This window comes from Loxodonta africana, chromosome 6 (assembly GCF_030014295.1).
Source record: "Loxodonta africana isolate mLoxAfr1 chromosome 6, mLoxAfr1.hap2, whole genome shotgun sequence".
Taxonomy (NCBI): Eukaryota; Metazoa; Chordata; class Mammalia; order Proboscidea; family Elephantidae; genus Loxodonta; species Loxodonta africana.
In genome coordinates, this window is record NC_087347.1 from 42,801,345 (window position 1) to 42,821,165 (window position 19,821).

The following is a 19,821-nucleotide window of genomic DNA, read 5'->3' on the forward strand; positions in this document are numbered from 1 at the left end:
CACAGTAGTTTTTATCATTTGCATCCTTCATTCATTTCACTGGAGGGGAATCCCTGGGGCCTTCTGACAATCTGGGAAGACCTGACTTCCTGTGAGGGAAGCACAGCCCTGCTGAGCTTTACTCAGAATAATGCATGATAGATTCAACGTAATTCCCAGGAAAGAGCCCAGTCACTCCATTCATAACTCCCTCATACCAACCATCATCATTCTTCTTGATGACATAAATAATGGCTCCTTCCTGAAAGGACAGCTCATCTTCCTTGTCTTTTGTATAATCATAAATGGCCACAACTAGAGCAGAAAAAACAAAATAGGATATTAAAGAGAGGAATAATGTTCCTAGAATGACAGAACCAATACGTAAGTGAATATCCATCCTTTGCCTGCTTACTCAAAGACAGTGACTTTCTAAACACAGACCAAATGGCCCCCCCACCCCACCCAATGCCTAGTCCTATACAATGGAATCACGTTTTCATGGAGGTTACGTTCTAAATTGAATACAAATGGTAAAGATCACATTTATTCAGACTTACCTTTTAACAGCCCATGGGAAAGTACCTCACTGAAGAGAGATACACAACCCCAGAATCAGGAAAGTAGGCTATTTCTTCAGTTGAGCTTGTGCTTAATCACCATGTTGTATTTTAAAAATGCATATTTTTAAACAAAATTATACTAGCGCAGTGAGAAACATTACTACTCCCTGAATTTCTGCCCAAGCCATCCTTGCCTTCCTTTCACCTTCCCCCACATCCCCAAGCCCTGTTAATTCCTCCTCCTAAATTTCTCAAATCTTAGTTTTCTCCATCATGGATTACTGTCCTGATCAGTGCAGCAGTCTTTAACTGGAATACAGTACTACTGCGGGTACCTAAAGATTTTCTAAGCAGTATGAATGACAGACGGTTTTATAAAGACATTTCTGGATTCTTAATTTCTATAAATACTGCTTCCTAAAACTGATCTGCTTGACATGAAACCTTCAGTCAGGCATCAGTCATGAAAGTTCTCATCTCCTTTTTGTCATTCTCCTGTAAGTACAGTGGTGCATTATTCTGAAGTATAAAACACTTCTGGGTTCCAAAGGGACAATTCAAAATACTGGTGTTAATATTTACAAAGCAAACAACTTACTCCACTTGCTGATTAACCTAATCTTTTTGCAAGTCAGGTGCTCTCATTTCTTTGCTTTTAACAAAATTTATAGAGTTATCAGCTGATATACATGATTTTCAAAAATAGAACATTATTTGATTTTTGGCAAATAACTCCAAAGATGTTAAAAGAATTGAATGACAGTGCCACATAAAATTTCTTCCATTTTCATCTACTTATTTATGTGAGGAGCCCTGGTGGTGCACTGGTTAAGAGCTCACCTGCTAACCAAAACGTCCGCAGTTTGAATCTACCAGCTGCTGCTCCTTTGAAACCCTATGGGGTGGGTCTGCTCTGTCCTGTAGGATCACTGTGAGTTGGAATTGACTCTATGGCAACGGGTTATTTATGTGAACAAGGTTTTCAGCACCACTGCCTTAGCTGAGGTCCTTATCTCTTGTTGAGAGAGGTATCCAACCTGATCTTTCCAATTCCTGTTTTTCCTCCTTTCTAAGGTACTCTGTAGTATTATCTTTTAAAAAATCAAGTTAATATATAAGTACATGAAATCTTATGATTAGCCTGCTTAAAAATCTTCCACAGTTTCCCTCTATTACCTCTATACAATGAAAACTAGAGAAAAAATAAAAATTCAAACATCTTAGCATGCTATTCAAGGCCTTCCACCACCTAACTACAACTAACTTCCTGTCCCGCACTCAACACCACCACTCTCTCCCTACGACCCACCCATGTGCTTTTACACATAAAACTACTCACCATGACCCAAACAGCTATGCCCTTTTACTTGGGGGATTCCCTCTGCCTAGAAGGCCTTTCCTTTCTGTCTTCTCTGCCTGGCAAACTACTCATCATTCAAGGCACAGTATAAATGTCATATCTTCTGAGAAATTTTCTAGCAATCCCCAGATAGAACTCATGGCACTATTCATTGTCTGACAGTCAATAATGGAGCAACCATGTTGATTTTTAGATACAAAGAGGAATAAGGTAAAGGACTGCCACAGTCTAGTGAGGCCAGAAATGTTATTCAATAAATTACCATACATTGTTTATACTTCTCACTAGAAATTATATCATTGAGCCAGAAAAACACAAGAACAGACATCTTGATAGAAGGAAGGGATATAAACTGGGTACTGACAAATAAGTAGCTGGGTACTGACAAATAAGTAGGAGTTTGCCTCCGGGAAGAATTTAATGCTAGCAAATGGTATAGTTGAGATGCAGCCCCAGGTCTGCCAGATTCCAGAGCTCAAGCTTAGGACAGCAGTTAAGAGTGTGGACTCTGGAGTTATACCACCTAGTTCAAATCCCAGCTCTACTAACTACTTACTATTTTACAGAAAACACTAACCTTTTCTAAGCTTTTTACTCAACTGTAAAATGAGAATTTTAATACTAATACCTCAAAGCATTGTTGTATTAAGAAAATACAGAGCTCAGGGCCTTGTACATGGTAAAAATTGTATATATATATATACACACACATACACGCATGTAAATAGCACATATATATAAGCTGCTTTTATTAGCATTAATAACTATTATGATATACTTCCTTTTCTGTAGCAATGTGACATTTTCTACTATATTCTATGACATTCTACATTATTTTTTGAACCTTAATTTCCTACTTTGCAAAATGGAGAGACTAACTGCCTTAATAGGTAATAAGCCTTCATTATGCTAGGCACATAATAAATGCATGAAAATATTTGTTCTCTTCCTAAAGTTAAAGATACTCACACTGTATCCTCACTTGGCTAGAATGAGCAATAAGCAAGGGTTAAGATAAACCTTCTCCTGTGGCACTGGTTCTCAACCTTGCCTGCACACTGGAATTATCTGAGGAGCTTTATGAAATTGTGATGCCTAATCTCACTTCCAGAAATTCTAATTTAATAGGTTTAGAGGTGCAGATATATTGAACTTTAGCTCCTAAGATGACTGTAACATGCAGGCAGGGTTACAAAACATGTTTTAGGGTCTGAAATAGCAAAATGAGTCATTAGGCAATAGCTGTAACATTTATATACATCGTAAACACAAAAAAAGCAATCATAAGCTGGAACACATATATATATATATGTGTGAATGTGTATGTGTGTACATTTTATTTTTTGCCAGAAAGTGTAAAGAAGAGCTTATTTGGTTTTCATGCTTTCAAAGTCTTAACAGAAATAAACCAAAATTTGGAAAACATCTTAGGGAGCCCACCTGGTAACCAATAATGAGCACATGGACTGACTGATAAAAGCCCAAAACACAAACATCGAGGCTCAGAGAAGCTTCTCGAAGGACGGAATCCTGGGGAGAGACATGCCCCCACTTCCAAACCTCACCTGAGTACCTCTTCATGTTACTCCTGTGTCACTCTCGATTTGCATCCTATTATTACTCCCTGTTCATGTCCTGTAACTTCTGAGTTGTATCCTTTACCCTAATAAACCATGTTAACTATTAAGTATAGTCTATGAATTCTCTGTAGTGTTGCAGCAAATTACTGAACTCAGCAGAGAGAGAGAGAGAAAGAGCCATGGGGAATGAATGGTGTCAAAACAGGGGAGTTGGAAAGTGGAGATATACTTGACTTCTCCTCCTCCTAGGAACCCGCTTTGTACTGATTCTTACTCATGAAATTATTTGTTTGAGTCGTACTTTTTTATCCAAATATGACAATCTCTACCTTTTAATTAAGTTGTTTAAATCACTTACATTTAACACAATAATTGATATGGTGGGTTTTAATCTACCAGTTTGCTATTTGAATTCTATTTGTCTCACCTTTTTTTTGTGCCCTTTTTTCCTGGCTTCTTTTCAATTCTTTTTTATTATTCCATTTTATCTCTTATTACTTATACATTAGCCATATCTCTTCGTTTTGTTTTTGTTGCTTTATCTAGGGTTTACTATACATTTTTGTTTCAGCCTACCTTCAAGTATCAACATACTACTTTACGTATTATATTAACAGCGTACTTGAGTTTCCTCTCTCATTTGGGCTAATGAAGTCACTTCTGTGTTCGCTGTAGGCAAGAAACTGATAATTTTATCACTATTTTGTTAAAGTTACTTATCTTTAAAAGAGATTATGATATCTGAAAAATGTCTGTATATCTACCTATGTATTTACCATTTACTTCACTCTATTCATTTTTTAGACCTGAGATTGAATCTGGTATCATTTTTCTTCCACCTGAAAAAGTTCCTCTTAATATTTCTTAGCATATCTCTGTTAGTGATGAATTTTCAGCCCCCCTTTTTTTCTGTAAAAGTCTTTAATTTTGGAAAAATATTTTTGGGCTAAGTAAACTTAAACTTCAGGTTAACAATTACGTTCTTTGATTACTTTAAAGATGCTGTTCAATGTCTTCTGGATTGCGTAGTTTTTATGAGAACTGTGTAGTCTTTTTTTTTTTTTTTTTTATTGTGCTTTAGGGGAAAGTTTACAGCACAAATTAGTTTCTCATTCAAAAACTTATATACAAATTGTTTTGTGACATCCCCACAATGTGTCAGCACTCTCTCCCTTTCTACCCTAGGTGCCCTGTGTCCATTCATCCAGTTTTCCTGTCTCTTCCTGCCTCCTCATCTTGCTTTTGAGCAGGAGTTGCCCATTTGGTGTCATATATTTGACTGACCTAAGAAGCATGTTCTTTATGTGTAGTACTGTTTGTTTTATAGGCCTAATTATTGGCTGAAATTTGTGGCTTCAGAAGTGGCTTCAGTTCTGAGTTAGCAAGGTAGCCATAGGCCATAGTCTCAGGTTTCTCCAGTCTCTATCAGACCAGTTAAGTCTGGTCTTTTTTTGTATGTGTGTGTGAATTTGAATTTTGTTCTGTATTTTTCTCCTGCTCTGCCTGGTGCCTTTTTTTTTGTTTGGTTTTTTCCTCTACAGCTCATGTTACATAATTGCCATTTTCTCCAGTTTTTTTTTTTTTTTAATCTTTTCTTTTGCAATGTCACTTCAGATGTTTTATTTTTCACCTCAGACATTCCATGTGGATTTCTTTTCATTTTTTTTCTTTTAAATATATTTCATGTCTCTCTTGTGCTCATGTTTTCCTTTACCTTCTCGAGCATATGTGGCATATGATATGCACATTTATATGTAGCATATTCCTACATACAGGCTTGTTCCCAGCCCTCCAGGTATCTCTCTGAAACTTACCCTTTTCTAGGTAAGATCTTGGAGCCCATGGAGGGTCCTCTTCAGCATAAGGATCACTATACTCAACCACGGCCGCTTCCTCTTCTTCATAATCTTCTGGAGGAGGAGGTGGAGGGGGGGATTCATCAAAGACTGGTTCTTCCACAGGTGGTGGTGGAGGTGGTGTATCTGAAACTAAGAATGTATCAAGCTGACAACAAAACTCTATACAAAGTTCAGTACTTCCTATACAGCTTCTACATTCATGGAATATAAACCTTGACTCGAAAATAATAATCTTACAGAAAATGACTGGGCAAGAGAAGTCGCCCCACCAACTACAATGTTCCAATTCTCCAAGCATGACTTCTTCCCTCTTGGGTTGGTACTGATACTGTATAAACTTTAGCCAAAGTAATTACTATTAACTGAGCCTCTCAAACCTGCCTGTGTTCATACATAATCCTTTTTTTCAAAGAATGGACTCACACTAAACCCAAGGAGGACTGATCATGTTTATAATTTAGACATTGATAACCACATTTGATTTATCAAAAATTAGAATATAAATCCAGGAAACAGTCAAATTTTAATGATCCACTACTTTTCTCTCAATGAATTATTTTAAAAGCATTTTGCAAAAATGAGGGTGGGATCGCAAACAACTTTAGGTGATTTCATCTATGAAGAAGTTTGTTTTTTTACAGAATTTCAATTAATTCAGACTAAATCATGATCCAGAATTTCTTCAGGATAAATGTCCAGGTATAAGCGTATAGTAATGTCCAAAAGATTATCTCCAAACTCAGAGAACTAAAGCTTTTACCATGCTTGGTACATACTTGAGCACAGCTCAGCAGAATAAACTGAATAAACCTGTATTTATCAACTGCCCAGTTTTACTGAACACCACTAATTCTTATTTATGAGGTACCAGTATTGTTTCAGTGAAATTCTCTGGGAAATCCTATTTGTTTTCTATTTTTTAAGTCTGAGTCTACTGATTGAAGCAAATGGATTTAAGAAGACTACTGATAGATACATGGTGAGAATTAGTCACACCAACATCATACTCGGTCCTATCCCAGTATTCTTCTCCTCTGCTACACTGCTCTGCAGTAACTTAACTACTTTATGAACTTCAGTATTTTCCCATTGAAAAATATACTTTAGTCATAGTGGTTTTAATAAACAAAAGATATACACATGTGATTTTTTTGTATATACTTTATAATAAAATACATAAGGTTGATGTGAGGAAAAAAAATCCTATTTGTATCTGCAAGGTAAAGAGATTGACTTCAAACAACTTCACAAAAACACAGATCCAAAGGAACTTTGTCTTTCAAAACAATCACCTTGAGAAATTACACTACAAATTTATTCAAAGATGCTGCCACTGCTCATTTTTACCTTTCTTACAACTGCTTCAGAGCCAATTTAATAATACCATCAACATAAACTACCATTTTTGAGGACTTAGAACGCTCCAAGTACTGAGCTAGCACTTTATAATAAAATACATTACTTCATTTTAATCTTCACTATCTTGGGAGGTGGTGTTTTTAATACTCATTTTATGAATATGAAAATTAGCTTTCCAAGATTAAGTGATTTATCCGAGGTCCTACAAGTAAGTGGAAAAGCAGGAATTTGAACTCCAATGCCTGTGATCTTAAAAACTACACTACGGCATGAGATAAATCTAATAAATTTAAAGTCATATTTCATTATTATTTATTCAACAAACAGCTGAGAGCCTACAATGAGTGGGTACTATGCTCAGCACTGAGAATAGAGTAGTGGTGACAGCCACACACTCATTAAGTGTAGTAAGCGCCTTAGGATCTTACAGGAGCACATCAGGGAACCAAGCCTCTTACATGATACAGGGAGGGCTTCCTGACACCTAAAGAATAAGTGAAGAGTTAATGACCAGCAGGTGAAGGAGGGGTGGATATTTCATGTTCCATGTAAAGAAAAAAAAAAAGTGCAAAGGTAACAGTACAAGAACTCTTCAAAGTACTGAGCAGTGTTCAGTGTGGCTGGAATGAAGAGTTGGAGATAGAAAGAGGCATGAGAAGGCTGGAGAGAATCAGGTGGAAGGTCCTTGTAGCATTTTGGACTCTTATCTAAAAAGCAATGGGGAGCCACAGGAGGATTTTAAGGAGGAGAATAATAGGATCATAGTTGCACTACTTAGCCCAGTATAACTGGTTCATTATGTTGTTGTTGTTGGGTGCTGGCAATTCCAACTCACAGCAACTTGGTTCCGTAATTTCCAGACTCCTTTCTGAAATTAAACTTAATGCAGAGTAAACATTTGTTACCAGAGTATCTTCAAAATAAGGTACCTGGAAAGCTCTGAAGGTAATTCTAAAGATCAGTATATATACAATTCCAAGGTGAATGTTTTGAAGAGGACAACATTCATTTGAATGTATACATTCTGCCATGTCTGTACAATCAGTGACAGCATACTTCATATAAAAGTTTCTTGTTTTATACATGTTTTGGGTGAGAAATGTATATGACTACGAAAAGAGATGAGAAAGGACTATATCAAAAGACAATCATGCTAGGCTGGCAGAATTCGGGGCTGACTTTAAAAATGTAGGTAGTGCTGCCGTAATATTTTACAGTCAACTACTTAAGGCATTTCTAAGTCTTAAATTTGTAAGCATGCATTTCAATAATATTAAATTAAGACTACTTTTTGAGGTCTGTTGATGAAACATTTTTGATGTTTCTACAAACTTTATACAACTTTCATGAATGACTGGTAAAAACTGACATCCTGCTTCATAATCCTGTCCAACTTTCAAATCTAGTTTTTTACAAAATAATAATAACCTTTTAGCTACTATACAAACACTCCTGTTTGTCTGATGGATTTGTCTTCAATGTTCATTTTAAGATCTGGCCTTTACACTGAAAGCTGCTTAGAACCACTTAGTTGAGAGTAGGTGACATTATGCAGTAACAACTGACTGTTAAAATTCTCCAAGGTGAATGCTCATCATGGTAGTAAAAGCAGTATCATCCAAGTGACTACCTTCATTAATCAATGTGATTAAATTAGGTGTGTGATGGGAGAAAATGTCTTTTACTGTAATGATGCTTAGACATTTCATCTCAATACAACACTTTATATGGGTGTGTAGAATAGAACAAGCACTGGAGATTCCTTCCATTTTGCTACTCTTTCAATATAGTCCAGTTTAGATGCAGACGAATATTTTAAAAAAAAGAGTAGAGAACAGTGACCTTCTATGCTACTTTTGGCTTCACAAGGTTGGCAAAGGGTCAGACCGTGGTTGTACTGGGCACACGTCGAACAGTTGAACCTTCCTAGGAGGCCAACTTCTCTCTGAGCTTGCGTGAGTCAACCCAAACCAAAAGAACAGTGGGTCTCAATAGCATAATTTAAAAGCTTATGAAATCGACCTGACTATACACGAAAATAGCTCTTAAATTTAACAAAACATCTTAAGAAATCACAGTGGGTAAACATTGGAGGTGTTCATGGGGGACGTCCCAATAAACAGAAGTAAATAAAATAGATTATTTCCAGAAATTAACAAATAGAAATGTAAAGTCACCTGAAAGAAAAACTAAGCCCTCAGACCAATAAGGCTGGATTACAATAACCAGCTAAAACAGGAACACATATAAAGAATGTGTTGCTCAAAAGGGGCATTTAGTCAGCTATAAAAGCACAAAAAAGAAGGGATCAAAGGTGCCTACTTTTATGTCAAATACTTATCTAAGTGCTAGGGAAACAGCCACTGAACAAAACAGGCAAAATTCCCTGCTCTCATAGAGCTTACATTCTAGTATTGGCAATGCCCATTTCCAAAGGTGCAGGAGCCCTAGGCAACAGAGAGCAAATGTCGAGGCCGTCTTTATGAGATAGATACATTAAGCTACTTCAGTCTGATGACATTAAATCTTTAATTAATGTAATTTTCCCCTCATTCTGATTCCATGCCCATCAGGCAACCTTATGATTATGTGGCTCCTCATGCAGACTGCTCACAAGAATTCCTATATCAGACAGTCTAAGTTCACTGGTTTCTGTGATAATAATTCCTCACTGAACATTAATACAGGCCTCCTGATTTGTAGACATCAGTCACCTGGGCTTCTTTAATGCTGCCCTAGGAGAAGGCTCAATGTTTCAATAAAATTAGTAGTTATCTGGTCCTGCATGGCTGAATATCAGAATCCAGGCCAAGCTAAATTCACTGCCAACCTATGAAACTTTGTGGGAGAAACAGACTGGGCAGCTTGGTCTTCTGGTACCTACCATGGAATGGCCATTCTGACCTATGCATGGACTCACAGGACTAGAGAAGATTCTGAGACCATTTACAATAGCTGTAAAATTCCAGTGATAGGAAACTAGACTACTACTTGTCTGAGCAACCTGAGAAAAAGATGGGATATCTGGTGATTAAATAACATTTCCCCAGTTGGATGTGATCTTTTTTTTCTTCCATATGCCTTATATTTGTCTTTTCTTCCCTACTAGATTTTCAGTTATTTGAAAGTAGAAAACGTCATCTTAATTATTTTATCGTTACCACTAGCCACTCATATGACTTGATCATAATATTCAAATATTTGAAGGATCAGGAAGTGAATGACTATTCAGCCAATCACATATAAATGACATTTTATGCCTATAATCTGGTCTACAGCATAAAGAAGACATAAACTTACTATTTTCTTGGACTCTGGCCACAAATCCCATTAAAGGTAACTGAGGAGTTACCTGTAGGATGGAGGGAGGAGGAGGAGCAAGAGATACTGCAAAAACAAAAAAAGGTGTGGAGGATAAGGGGTAAGGGCAAGTTATATTAAAAGGAAAGGATAATACAATAAAATGAACATATAAGGAGGGAAACCACTATTCAGAAACATTTTATAAGCTATCTTAAGAATCCCCCTTTGAGGGATAATTCATTAACACACAAAACATTAGGGGAGTTTTTAGGAAGTTTTAAAAATTACATAAGGAGGCATTTATTATACACAGATCTGCTCTAGCCAATAATACCAACTGACCTTTCACATCAATAACATGTCTTCTCAAAGAGAATTTCTTCAGATTATATGAATAATTTGGTTTTCTGAATTTTACCATGAAGGTCACAAGTTTAAATGTTCATCAGTACAGGAGGAAAGAAAACATTACTATTTATACTTTTCATTATTTCATTAACAAATTAACTGATTCTTCTTTCACTAGTTAAACAAGTGTTTACTGACTTCCTACTAAGTGCAAGGTATTCTTCCCTCTCTCTCAACTAGCTGGCACAGTACCTAGCACTAGCCCTCAGCAAACATTTAATGTCTAAATGCAGTTTCCCAAGATGAACTCTAGGTTACAGCTTCCTTCAGAATGGGTATAAAGTATGCCTTACAAAGAGAGAATGCCTTTATTAGCTCCAAATTAGTTATGATTAATAAAACTAAAAAGATGAGTAAGAGTCTTTGACCTCAAAGAGATCCATTCCAGTTGTGAAATGATGGCAGAACAAAAATCTTATCCCAACAACAGTGGTAGCAATTTCTCAGAGGTAGTAGTGTGGTGGTGCTGGTTGTGGTAAGGCTACAAAGAAATGACCTCTGAGTAAGTAATTAAAGAAAGAGGAGCTCCCCTAGCAAACAAGGGTTGAGAAAAACAATCACGCAGAGAGAACCACGTGCAGGCAAAGGCTTGGAGGCATAAAACAGCATGAGTTCACCATACTGGAAACATCTCCATATGGCTACCTTAAGAACTCCAGAGAGAAAGTAGAAATCCTGGAAAGGTGAGTGGGTGGATATGAAATAGGGAAGGATCATACGTGCCAGTGAAAGAGTGTTTAGTGGAAAGAGACTGAACTTCACAATCACACAGCCTCAAACCCATGACCTACCATTCGTTTGCTGTTCTTTGGGCCTAATTCATGAATATTATATGAAAAGGAGGTAAGGCAACCTACTTCACAAAGTGGTTGCAAAGATAAAAAAGATGTATGCAGGAAGTCTAACCCAGGGCCTGGCACATAAAAAATCAAGGCAGTAAAATAGAAGGCCGGGGGCGGGGGGTGGTGGGAGGGTGAACTCAGTAAGTGTGTGGAGAAAAGACGAAAAAAGTACTTGGTTAACTAACAATTTAACCCATTGCCGTAGAGTCAATTCTGACTCATAGTGACACTATAGGACAGAGTAGAACTGCCCCACAGCCTAGCATTTAACCATTACACCTCCAGGGTTCCTTTTACTAACGATTTAGCTACGATATAAAGGAGAGCAAGAAGCTGAAGAGGACTCTTAGATCTTCATCCTCTGTAACTACAGAACACAGGGGAAAGGATGGGCTGATTAGTGGGCAGATTGGAGAGAGGTAATAACATGATAAATGAGATATATAAAATGCTTTATGCATAAATATGGAAGACAAATGGAAAATTTTGTTTGAGTTTGTATGAAATCAAGAGGTACAAATCAGTAGAGAAATAACAGTTGTTGCTGTCTTGAAGAATATCGAGATTTAAGGGACAGAGGTGGTATAACCCTAGAAGTTGGTACTTATCTTTAAAAGATACCTTTTGGTTAGGTTTCTCCCTAAAGTCATACTTCCTGGCAGTAACTCCTTTACCTGTGTGTCTCTGTGCCAAGGCTTAGCACAACCGCTAAGTTCACAACACCCTGTGTTTCCAATTCTTGGGGTGAAAGAAAGACGCAAGGAATAGAGAACGTAACAGAAACAAACCAAATAAACTGAGAAACGGCAGCAGAGAGCAACCAGCATGAGAACATTAGAAAAGTAGAGATCAGATGCATGTTCATATCAAATAAGATGAAAAACTCACCCTCTTCTGTTAGCACACGTCCCAACCTCCCCTGCAACAACCAAGTAGGAAATTTACCACTCCAATCATTCTGTCTCTTCCAAATGAAAAAACTGCCTTTTGGTGTTTGGCTAAAAAAGAATGATTAGGTGCTTAATGTATAGCAGTCTTTTTGTGGGTGGGCTCAGTTTATTATTTTTTTAAAGATGAATATGTTTTCTTTCTTTTCTAGTTCTGACAGTGCAAATCTGAAATAACAGCGGTTTTAAGAAGTCCACCAACAGCAGCCCAGGTAAAAACAATCCCAGCTCTTTCATAAATAGAATCACACAGATTTTTTTCAAAGCTAGTCCAGAGTGTGTTAAAAGATCCAACTCTGTCGGGTATCGAAAAGGTCACCCCCCAATTTTTTTTTTTTTTTGCCCAGGGCAAACCTTTCACATCGTGGTCCAAATTACTCCAGAAACCACAATATTGCTTTTTGAACAATATAAGATTTCATCTGGCCAGGACTCCTGTGAACCAGAATATAACAGCCTACATTAGACTAGATTTATCATCCCTAGAGTTGAGCTGAAACTGAACTATTCTGGAGAATTTAAGCAGAACTTTGATGCAAAGAATTGCATGCAATATTCCATCCCTATTCCTACACATCTCATGGACAGGCAAGAGCAGGAAACAATTTTCCCAACTGTTTTTATTCTACTTAGCTAAGATGATTCCTTATATGACTAGACTCTCCCCCTTTAACGACCAGAGTATCCATACTTCGATTCAGTAATATGTTCACACTTAGCCTTACACAATAATGAAGTTAATGTGAAAACACAGGTTCACCAAGTGACGGGAGTCTGCAGAGACTCTTACGTGGAACAGTGGTAAGAACTATAGCTTATGTGCACACAACAAAATATAAACAGTAAAACGCTCTGTAAGCAAACCAAACTCAGAGGAGGAATTGGTGCTGATGAAACATACAGACTTTCCAATCACGCCCTTCAGTCCTCTGAAGCACCATCTTTGAGGCTTGGTGTTTTAAAACATCCAACTGAAGAGTTTTAGGGGAAAAAAAAAAAACTAGCTTTTACATCTTATTTTCACAGCTTTATAAATACTCAGAAAATTAGACAAAATAAACACTGTAAATACCATATCTAAAACCAGTACAGAAATGACCTTTAGAGGCCACAGATATTTGATAGCCCATTCAAGTTTGGTTGCTTATACTTAACATTCCAATGAGGGAATAATTTAAGCGATTTAAGAGTGAAATGTCTTTCTAAACATGGACAGCAGACTAGAACAAGGGGTATTTAAAAGTGACCTTAACTAATCAGTAAGGGGAGCTTTGCTGATGGAAAAAAATATCGTTATCCATTAACCATCAATAGTATCAGAAAAATTAATTCGGTCTTTTTGTTGTTGTTCCTTAAAAAATCACTGTATGATGTTATGCCAAAAAAACAGGGCAGATTAAGACAGTTTAAAGAAATAACTTATGTTTAATAAATCAATGTTAAAGGGTCATCTGAGATTATACTTATACTTTTTAGTTGTTTTCTCTTTCTTGCCCTTTTGTTCTCCCTAGAGTAAACTTTCTGTAATGAATACTAAAGATTACCAGAAATAAAGATTTGAAAAGAGCTTCTTAGTACTGCTCCTTATTTAGACTTTGTAAAGCCCCATCACATCTGCACCCTTCTGGATATTTAAGGTAATGCTGTAACTTAACAGTCATTCAGAGAATATGTGATATGGCTTCTCCTCTGCAATGTCATCATCCCAATGTCTTCTTTTCATTGATTCTTTTCGGTTGTTTTTAATACCACCCAGGGGTTAGTAAAGCCTAAAAATTTCCCAATGTAAAACTGTAGAGTCATACAGAAATTCCTCTACCTCATATAATTACACACAGTCATATTTCTGGGAGCCAACATTCCCACTTTATGAATTAGCTGTTTTATTAAAAAGCCTTGTATTAAGAAAAGATGAGCAGTAAAATGTAGGCTATCTTCTACTAAAGGCCTCACTACTTAAACACCATTTTCTCAATTCCTTACCAAACTAGGCTTATATGTATATGTGTATGTATATATACATATATGCAAATGTATGCATATTCTTTACGAACAAGGTGCTTCACATTTATATTTAAAGTAACAACTTAACTCTTGATTAGTCCTATGAGTTTCAATGCACCTCCTTGCTGCTGGTAAAATGAATGAAAAATTGGTATTGCTACTTCATTGGCTGGATTAGATTAAGAAACAATGAGAAACAAATGGATTTCAGTTATGTCCTGGTCAAAGTGTTCCTTTCGATAACCTGTTTCTGAAATAATCTCATTACAAAACAATTACTGTGCTCCTAGGACTTGACACTAGACACTGGGAGTCCATATTTTAATTCCTATGTGAAAGGAATAAAAATCAAAAGCAAATTTTGCCCTTTCAAAATCAAACCAAATGGTACATTAACAAATACGATAACAGGGCTGCCAGGCTTGCATGCACCAGAGCCCTGTTACATTTGCAGTAACATGAATCCAGCCTGTAAGCTCACTTCTTCAGATGCACTCATCCATGGAAAGGCTCCAACTGCAAAAAATATGCTCATAAAACACACCTGAGACCATTTTTTTAAATCAGGGAATTAGCTACTTAAGAAAGCACAATAAATTATATTTTAAATATGAAAAAATAGGGACCACTGTGGGACCAGTGAGAGTTGAGACAAGAGATATTTGTAATATTCTAAACCAAATAAAATGAAGATGCATCTAATAGCCTTAGAATACTGGTTTGCAAAGCACTGAGTCCTGATAAAAGAGCTTTTCAAAACACACAGTGTCATGGTTGAATTGTGTCCCCCAAAAATATCTGTCAACTTAGCTGGGCCATTAGTCCCAATACTGTGTGATTGCCCACCATTTTATGTGATTTTCCTGTATGTTGTAAACTCTATCACTATGATGTAATAAGATGGATTAGCATCAATTATACTGATGAGGCCTACAAGATTAGATAGTGTCTTAAGACAATCTCTTTTGAGATATAAAAGAGAGAAGTGAGCAGAGAGACACAGGGACTTCATACCACCAAGAAAGCAGTACCAGGAGCAGAGTATGTCCTTTGGTCCTGAGGTTCCTGCACTGAGATGCTCCCAGACCAAGGGAAGACTGATGCATCAAAAGGACCTTCCTTCAGAGACGGCAAAGACAGAAAGCCTTCCCTGGAGCTGGCGCCCTGAATTTGGATTTCTAACCTACTGGACTGTGAGAGAATAAACTTCTCTTTGTAGAAGCCATCCACTTGTGGTATTTCTGTTATAGCAGCACTAGATGACTAAAACTGAATTTGGTGCCAAGAGTGGGGTGCTGCTCTAACATACCTAAAATGTGGAAGCAGTTTTGAAACTGTGAAAAGGATTGGCAGCAGCAAAGGACCGGCAGCAACAGAGAAGCAACAGCAGCAGAGAACTGGCAGCTGCAGAACCAGGAGACTAGTGCCAGATAGCGCTGGGGCCGACCCATGGAGCAAGAGAGCTGAGTGCCAGTGTGAAGGAGGCTTCCTGGCGGAATAGGGTGCCTCTGGGCACTTATCAGTGGAGCTAGGCTTGCCAACCCATGGAGTAACAGTGCTGAGTACCTTCCAGCCAAAGTTTACTGGCGGAGTGGGGTGCCTACAGGCACTTATGGGTGGAGCTACAGAGCTATGAACACTTGCCCCAGCAGGGCAGATGTGGGCGTGAGGCCTGAGGAGCTGAGGGGCCAAGAAACCAGGAAGCAGAAGCTGAAGAGACAAGAAGCTAAACTGCCTCAGTCTCAAAAGCTATGGCCAGGACCTCTGGGGTTTCAAAGGGTGGAGCCATGGCTTCTGGTATTTCTAAGGGTGGAGTCACCACTCAGATGGAGTAGGAGAATGGTGCTCCTAAGGCCTAGGCAGCAGAGTTGCCATTCCAGTGGGCCTGGATGGCAGAGCTAAAGCCAAAGGGCCTCCACTCAGAATCCGGAGAGTATGGCCAATACCTAGAATCTGGAGGGCAGGGCCATTGTGTAAATGGTCTTAGAGCACAGAGGATTATCTGCAAAGCCTTGAGGGCTAATGTAGTGTGTTCTGCTGACTTGCTTAGTGCCTGTTATGCCTTGTTTCCCTCCAATTTTTCCTGTTTGGAATGGAAATAAATGTCTAGCTTGTGCTTGTCCCGCCATTGCACCTTTGGAAGCAGATAACCCGCATTCCAGATTTCACAGATGATGAGGAATTTTTGTGTTTTGGACTGGGAGTTGATTTAAGACTTCTGCTATGATTTGATGTGGTGAATATGTCTTACATGTGGCAAGGACATAAATTTTGAGGGGCTAAAGGGTGGAATGTCATGAATTGAACTGTGTCCCCCCAAAATATCTGTCAGCTTAGCTGAGCCATGAGACCCAGCATTGTGTGACTGTCCACCATTTTGCATGATTTTCCTATATGTTATAAATTCTATCACTATGATATAATAAAGACGGATTAGCGGCAATTATATTGATGAGGTTCACAAGATCACGTAGTGTCTTAGGCCAATCTCTTTTGAGATATAGGAGAGAGAAGCTAGCAGAGAGACATGGGGACCTCATTCCACCAAGAAAGCAGTGCCAGGAGCAGAGCATGCCCTTTGGACCTGAGTTTCCTGCACTGAGATGCTCCCAGACCAAGAGAAGACTGATGCATTCCAAGGGCCTTCCTTCAGAGCCGAAAGAGAGAGAAAGCCTTCCCCTGGAGCCGGTGCCCTGAATTCGGACTTCTAGCCTACTGGACTGTGAGAGAATAAACTTCTCTTTGCTGAAGCCATCCACCGGTAGTATTTGTTATAGCAGCACTATATGACTAAGACACATGGTTTGATATACTTTTTTTTTTTTTTAAGCTTACAAAAATCACTCTGATTAACCAACTAACAAAGCTGTGGCCACCTCTTTAAATAGTTATTAAATCTCTGGCAAGAAAGCAGAACTAAATAGAATGAGCACAAGGGAAAAAAAAAAAACAACTAAATTGTCCCAGAGATTACACCAAGGATCTAACAATCCTGATTCACTGCTCTTACTTCTATCAGTGTGAAAAATACTTAAATTTTTTTTTTACTTTAACATTACTTTCAAGTACATGAAAATCAAATTATCAAAGAATTACTGAAACATCTATTTATGTGCTTAAAAATCTTTCAAATAAATTCCACCCAGAGAGTTTTCCTAAGTCTATTTTGGTGCGTATGTGTACACAACATGAAATATTATTGTATATACTTTCCATATACCATACATAGTTGGTCCTAAGCTATAAACAGTAAAGCATCACAGAGCTCCATTACAGAACCAGCCCAATTTGGACTGACATCATTCTTTCATGTAAGGATAAGGAATGGCAAAGGAGCATAAAAAATCACCGTCCAGGTTTCCAAGAGGATCAGGAGAGAACCTATCCTGAACAGAACTGTGAAACAAGCAGCATCTAACAAGTTAAAATCTAAGAGTAATAAATGTATTTAGGTACAGAACAGCACCTGTACAAATGTGAGTTTGGGAACATGGTTTAAAAGCAGACTGTACTATGGGACAGTTCTACTCTGTCCTATAGGGTCGCTATGAATGGGAGCTGACTCGACAGCACACAACAACAACAACATTCTTCATTAGGCCATAGATTCCTTGGAAGAGTGTATTTTGAGCTCTGATTCCCCAGCTGGGCCTGGTATATATGGTATAAAGAAGGGTCTTAGTATATGCTGGCTGACAGAAAGAGTGACTGAACAATTCTCTGCATATATTTACCACTCACCACAAAATGAAAATGCACCCAAAATGAAACTGTCCAAATACCATGGTTTCAACCATGTAAAAATTTCTGTATGCATTGGAACAAAAACTACATATCAAAAAGGTAAAAGGGAAATGTCCGTTATCAGTTGTACACGTAGAACTATGGTTATCTTTCAAAAAATCTTGTATGCTAATATTTATTTTTTTATCCTAATGTTCTAATATTGTAATTATGTGGCTGTTAAATGAAACAGAGGAGGTAGAGCCATCAGGTTCCAAAGTGTCAACACCTTGTCACTTACAGCATCAATGACTGATCGGCAGCATCTGCCTAATATGAGAGCTTCTTTTTTGTTGTTGTTCTTTGGATGGTTTACAGTGCAAATTGGTTTCTCATTAAACAATTAATACACACAAAAAAAGCAGACTGTATGAAGAAGACAAGTTTTGTCAAGTAAGTTATAAGTATGGCACACCCAAAAACACTAAGTATGATCAGAGAGATAGCAGTAAAAGAAGTGCATTTTAATTAAGGGAGGTGATACTCACACTATGCTTTGCAATGGTTGGACTACAAATGAAATATAACATTTAATTTATAAGAGAGATCCAGAACAGTGAACAGTGAAGGGATTTGGATAAAGGCACAGGGACTCATTCAATGTTCAACAAATAGTTACTGAGTACACATCCCAGGACATAGCTGTAATACAAGTCCTAGGTTCTCATGTACTTTACAATATAATGGGGGCATCCTTACCCTCAGAAAAGAGAAGACTCAGGAGGGTAAGGAAAAGATCTTTAGAAATCTGAAGGCAAGTAAGGTAGTACAATAAACAGACTACCAAACTTTGAGTCAGAAAACCTAAATTCAAATCCTAACTTGACCATCACCTCAGCCTGTTTCCTCACCCATAACATATAGATGAAAATGATTATTAATCTTATTTTGCGCATGAGTGTAAGAATCAAATGAGATGATAAGCAGGACAGCATTCTTTAAACTGTGTTTATGTAGAAGGAGGATCGGATTTCTTCTACAAGTTTATATATAACCATGGTTTCATCAACAGGTAGTAGCCACAGTAGACAAATCTAGCTCCATACAATTCAGGGCTTACTGAAGATGGACTGGGCTGTCCCTTATCGTTGGAGGAGTTCACACACAGGCTTGCTTGCTTCTTGGCAAAATCCAGAAAAACACAGTAAGTTGGCATACCATGTGCACAGCACTTAAACAGAGTCTGATATTTGCAATTACCCTCTCTAGGAAAGAAGCAAAATAATGATTATGTATAGTATGAAATGTATGTCTATGCATGATGCAAGAGAATGGATAGCTAATAGTTTGGCAAATCTCTCCAAGTCCCCGTTTTCTCATCTACATACAGAGATGATACCTGCATCATAGATTTGATGTGAGAATGGACTAAGGTAGTATAGTTGCCTAGCACAACACATCTTCAAAAATGTCATTTTCCTGTTCTACACCCCACTTCGGTGTGATGTCTGCAGTCTTAAAAGCTAGTAAGTGGCCATCTAAGATACATCAACCCACCTGGTGCAAAGGAGAATGAAGAACATCAAAGACACAAGGAAAATATTAGCCCAAGAGACAGAAACGGCCACATAAACCAGAGACTCCATCAGCCTGAGACCAGAAGAACTAGACGGCGCCTGGATACCACCAATGACCACTGTGACAGGGAACACAACAGAGTCCCTGACGGAGCAGGAGAAAAGTAGAGTGAAAACTCAAATTCTAGTAAAAAGACCAGACTTAATGGTCTGAGACTGGAGGAACTCCAGAAGACATGGCCCCCAGCCAGACTATCTGTTAACCCGGAACTAAAACCATTCCTGAAGCCAACTCTTCAGACAAAGATTAGACTGGA

At 37.9% G+C, this 19,821-nt stretch overlaps 1 protein-coding gene across 8 annotated transcripts in view; it reads right to left on the reverse strand.

The window, feature by feature from the left end:
• Positions 1–19,821, reverse strand: part of ABI2 (abl interactor 2) — a 110,613-nt gene that overhangs the window by 4,772 nt on the left and 86,020 nt on the right. For 3 of the 8 annotated variants that reach the window (XM_064286779.1, XM_003406124.4, XM_023542218.2), the window contains 2 exons: positions 5,297–5,470; positions 9–294 (listed from right to left, as the gene is read on the reverse strand). In XM_064286779.1, coding sequence (XP_064142849.1) covers positions 119–294; positions 5,297–5,470 — 350 coding nt within the window. In that variant the 3' untranslated portion in view covers positions 9–118. Of the gene's footprint in view, positions 1–8; positions 295–5,296; positions 5,471–10,000; positions 10,088–19,821 lie in introns of those variants that run through there. The other 5 variants (XM_064286780.1, XM_064286781.1, XM_010602396.3 and 2 more) reach the window with 3 other exon arrangements.